Source organism: Hypomesus nipponensis, chromosome 24 (genome assembly GCF_054491055.1).
Source record: "Hypomesus nipponensis isolate SF chromosome 24, ASM5449105v1, whole genome shotgun sequence".
Lineage (NCBI taxonomy): Eukaryota > Metazoa > Chordata > Actinopteri > Osmeriformes > Osmeridae > Hypomesus > Hypomesus nipponensis.
Genome location: NC_140384.1, coordinates 9,272,452 through 9,277,500, shown reverse-complemented (window position 1 = coordinate 9,277,500; position 5,049 = coordinate 9,272,452). Strand labels below are relative to the sequence as shown.

Genomic DNA, 5,049 nt, shown 5'->3' with positions numbered 1-5,049 from the left:
TAATAAAGAAGAAGACATGCTGGTTGATTAGAAACTAGATAGAGAGAGAGAGAGAGAGAGAGAGAGAGAGGGGGAGAGAGAGAGAGGGAAAAAATAAAAAAAAAATAAAAAAAAAGTGACTCACCATCTCATCCAGACCCACTGATTGTTGAGGGCAGACTTGGCAGGTTCTAGACTCTTCCACAGCTGGCTGCCATAACGATCCATCAGCCAATCCCAGCCCAGGAAGAACATGGCTGCCAAGGTTAGCACCAGCAGGGCCAGCGCACGCTGGAAGTTGATCACGCATGCCGCTATCACCACGGCAACCAATCCTGAAAACAGGACCATAGATTATTCCAGATTTCATTAAAGCGTTGTGTTTATTATGACGTGACATCTCATCACTGAGCTGTGTGCGACATGCTGTAGACATCATTTCCTGTGTTCCTGTCAGGTGATCCCTTCTGGATCATTTCTAACGTGTTATCTTGGTTTTATTCCTCGGTCAGTATTCAGTTGGTAAACAATGAAACAATCAGAGGTCAAAACAAGTGACAAGACACACCTCAAACACACAAGGGCACACACACACACACAGACAAGCAAACACACCCACACACATAAATTATTTTATGGTGTGTGTGATGTAAATGGTAATAGGCCACACACCAGTGATGAATCTCAAAGGTCCCATGACATGAACATTTCACTTTAGGAGGTTATTTAACATGAATATGAGTTCCCCTAGCCTGCCTTTGGTCCCCCAGTGGCTAGAAATGTTGATAGGTGTAAACCAAGCCTTGGGTATTCTTCTCCGCCTTTGTGAAAATGAAAGCTCAAATGTTTTGATTTTGAAAATGTTCCTCTTATGTCATCATAAGAGGCAGTCTGATTCTCCCAAACAAGCCACGAGTGTAACAGATGATGTCATCTGAGGTCATTGTATTGTAAGACCTGATCCTGGACCTGAGGTTAATGCTGTCACCCACCTGCAGCAAAGACAAGCCGAAGACCCATACGGATCCAGGATCTGTGTTCCTCCAGGTATCTGTGAACACAATCCAGTTTCTTCTCCAGAAACCTAGAGTGATTTATGAAAGACTTTACATTTAGTTATTTACATTTAGCCATTTTTAGCAGACTCTTTACCACACACAAACTGAAGACACACACACTTTTTAAATTGTTCTATTCACCATTTTGTCTATTTGACACATCTAAAACTAAGTTATGTTTAGATGGATTAACCAAGGTAAACTGTACATTGCTGACAGGGCTAAAGGTTCAATTGTTATTTTTACAATATTATATTAGTTGAAAGTCTAACTTTGCACTATCAGGAAAGCCTAATATTCAGATATTCGTGGACAATTACTCTACAAGTACTACATGTACATGACAAGCTTGAAACCAAAACATCAGTTAATGACCTGAGATAAACCTGAAAAAATAAAAATGGTCTAATTTGACAGTGTAGGCAGCTAGCAGGTGTAGACCTTTTCTTTGGTTGCCCTCCATCTTTACTCTCTGAATCCTGGAGGAAGTAGGGGACATCCTGCAGATCAACACTGACAGACTCCTGTTGTGAACACACACACATACACATTTATGAGCTGTGATCGAATTCAAGAGACTAAGTAACTCTTTGGAGTCATCCATCACCAAGTCTTCACATAGCTCAATAGCATGGGTCAGTGACTCTGAACCTCTCTCTTTCCCTTCCATCCTCTAAACCTCTATCTTTCCCTTCCAGCCTCTGAACCTCTATCTCTCCCTTCCAGCCTCTGAACCTTTATCTTTCCATTTCTGCCTCAATGAGTGCCCTGACAGTTGAACAACGATACAAAGACAGTTGACCAACAGTTGCTTTCATATTTCACACCTTTTGTTCAATCAGTGGATGCGTCTCTCCAAAGCAAAGTACAAACAGCGCACGTAGAAAGCACAGCACAAAATCAATGTGCCCTTCACCACAATACTATGTTAACCTTTCCAGTTGGCTGCCAGTGTTTGGTTTTGGTCACAGCGAGCATGTTTTGTTCAGAGTCTCTTGATAAGAGCTACAGGGAGTCAAGTGTGACTGCTGTGTGTGCACAGTTTGTCAACTCTATGAGTTACTTGCAAACCATGATACTTGGTGTGCATGTGTGCTGGTTAAACGACCAACAAAAGCACAGGGTTTTAGTTGTGTTGGGGGTGTGTGTTGTGTTTGCAGTCCTGGTTAGGGAGTCTGTGTGTCGCAGAGCGACTGTGATTGGACGTAACTGTGTTCACCTCTATTACATTTTTCAGTTTTTGCGTTATATGTGTGAGCACTTGTGTGTCTGTATGTGTGTGTGTGTGACACAGAGAGAGAGACAGACAGACAGAGAGAAAGACAGGGACAAAGACAGAGAAAGAAAGAGAGAGAGCGAGAGAGAGAGAAACAAAGGGAAAGAGAGAGAGACAGACAGACAGAGAGAGAGAAGAGAGAGAGAAAGAGAGACAGACGGAGAGCGAGACAGGGACAAAGACAGAGAAAGACTGAGAGCGAGACAGAAAGAGAGAGAGATTGAGAGAGAAAGAGGGAATGAGAGATAGAGAGAGAGAGACATAGACGAACACAAAGAAAGAGAGAGTTCCTACCTCAGACTGGAAGGCTTGGTTGTCCAGCCCAGTTGACCGGCTCTGCTCTAAAACTCCATTCATCTCCATAGTAAACACTGAAACTACAGGAAACTCAGGAGGAGGTGCTCTTATACGGGCCTTACTCTCTTCCCCTCTATCTCCCTCTCTCTCTTTCCCCCTTTATCTCCTCTATCTCCTTCTCTCTCTCTTTCCCCCTCTATTTTATGACTAATCTTTACAAGGAACTAGGAAGGGTGTGACACACGCACATTAGTGACAATGACTCCTTACTCTGTTCGACTGCTCTTTCCCTGTCATCGGGAGATATGATTAAGGCTATTTAGTGGGATTAGTTCTCTCACACACACAAGTGTGCACACAATGGTAAAAAAAAAAAGACTGAATAGGCAAGATTATAAATCGGTTTACTTTGCGAAATCCAATGGCGTTGTCAAAACAGTACTTCTTAAAAACCCGTTCCATAGGGCTGCGCTTTACCATCGCCATCTGGTGGTTTGCTGAGAGAACTGCACCTGTAATTTACATTTTAAACCACTAGATGAAGGTATTGAAGCGCAGCCCAAACGCGCTGTCGAAACAGTGCCCTTTAAAAACCCGTTCCATAGGGCTGTGCTTTACCATCGCCACCTGGTGGTTCACTGTGAGAACTGCATCTGCAAGTCATACTTTAAACCACTAGATGGCAATAACTAATGACTAATGAGAGAACCGCCGTACAATGGTGGTATTTGAAAAGCACCCTTTTAAAATGTGTGTCCATTGCACTTTTATCCAGTCTTTTAGAAGTGTCCATAAATACAACCGGAACTAAACGAGGTGTAGATGAGGACATTATACATGAATTGTTGAATCCCTTTGGAATAAAATCAAAAAGACAATAGGTAAAGGGATAAAGGGATTTTAAAAAATCCATTACACTACTTAGTAAAGCATAACTAGTGGAAAATTTCATTTAAAAAAGTTATAATAGTTTTGAAAATGTGACGTGTTTCTGCAAACTTGAACCAGATGATTCTCGATATTATGATCCACGATTGGCACGTGCTCCTCGGTTTTCCGTTGTCTGACGGAGGACTTGGATGGGTCTTGTGAGGCCTACTATACATCTTGGAGACTCGTCATCAAATGTGTTCAGACGTTGAATAAATAACAAACATTTAGTGCGTCACCTCGCACGTCACTCCCACACGTGGAGAGGACATTGGGGAGAGACGGGCGCGCTCCTTGATAGCTCTGTTGTCAATGCAGCGTGTGTGTGTGTGTGTGTGTGTGTGTGTGTCTCCGTGAGTGATGGGTGAGTGACGGTGAGTGATGGGAGAGTGCGAGGGGGACAGAGAGAACGAGTGAAAGAGAGGGAGAGAGAGAGAGAGAGTGCGAGAGGGACAGAGAGAACCATGGAAGAGGGAGAGAGAACAAGGGAGAAAGAGAGAGACAGAGACAGAGAGAGAGAAAGAGACAGAGAGAAAGAAAGAGACATAGACAGAGAGAGAGACAGAGACAGAGAGAGAGAAAGAAAGAAAGAGACATAGAGAGAGAGACAGAGACAGAGACAGAGAGAGAGAGAGAGAGAGAGAGAGAGAGAGAGAGAGAGAGAGAGAGAGAGAGAGAGAGAGAGAGAGAGAGAGAGAGAGAGAGAGAGAGAGACAGATTTATTGCTCCATTTGAAACGGGTCCAAGGCTGACTGGCTGCTCCACCGTAAATGACGTGTTATTGATTCAGTACACGCCGGGAAACTTATCTTTACGATTATGAAATACAGGCTAATGATTTAATAAGGGGACGGAGTCTAGTACATGGCGGTTAAAGAGGTGATGATGGGTTACACGGTGCCGTCTCCCGGTGCTGTCTCGTGACATGGGATTCATTTTCCACAGACCGACTGAAAGTAGCCCACCTGCAGGAACGTAACGTTACCGTTATTCAAAGATCTTCAACGGACAATTCCCCCCAGAAAACATATATCCCTGTGCTTCTCCTCGTCCTTCTTGTTTGAGGTCATTTGTCCGTTGGACAAGGACGCAATTCGAGCAAGGTTGACCGATACTTGAACGTTTTTGCCCTGGGCGTCCGAGAACAATCACAGTGCAATTACTGGGGTTACATTGATGGCTGTGCACGGGCGGAGACTACAGATTCCTAACCGTCCACAGACCAACATTGGTACCCACTACCACGCACTTATGGGCACCCGCACCATCTTTAACGTGCGTCGTGAGCAATGAGGTCCAATCTGACCAGTATCAGATCTGATTAGCACAAGCGACCTGCAGGAACTGTTCTGTGTGGCGAGAGACTGGAAGAGTACCGTGTCAGCCGGGTTAGAGAGGGAGACAGAGAGAGAGAGATAGATAAAGAGAGAGAGAGAGAGAGAGAGAGAGAGAGAGAGAGAGAGAGAGAGAGAGAGAGAGAGGGAGAGAGAGAGGGAGAGAGACGGCGCG

General features: G+C 44.3%; 1 protein-coding gene across 1 annotated transcript in view; it reads right to left on the bottom strand.

The window, feature by feature from the left end:
- Window positions 1-2,685, bottom strand: part of LOC146233127 (solute carrier family 28 member 3-like) — a 9,245-nt gene extending 6,560 nt beyond the window's left edge. Inside the window, exons 1-4 of the mRNA XM_084690032.1 lie at window positions 2,608-2,685; window positions 1,479-1,561; window positions 972-1,063; window positions 125-314 (exon numbers count right to left, since the gene is read on the bottom strand). Of these exons, the coding sequence (XP_084546158.1) occupies window positions 125-314; window positions 972-1,063; window positions 1,479-1,561; window positions 2,608-2,676 (434 nt within the window). The 5' untranslated portion in view covers window positions 2,677-2,685. The remainder of the gene's footprint in view (window positions 1-124; window positions 315-971; window positions 1,064-1,478; window positions 1,562-2,607) is intronic.
- Between the last annotated feature and the right edge of the window lie 2,364 nt (window positions 2,686-5,049).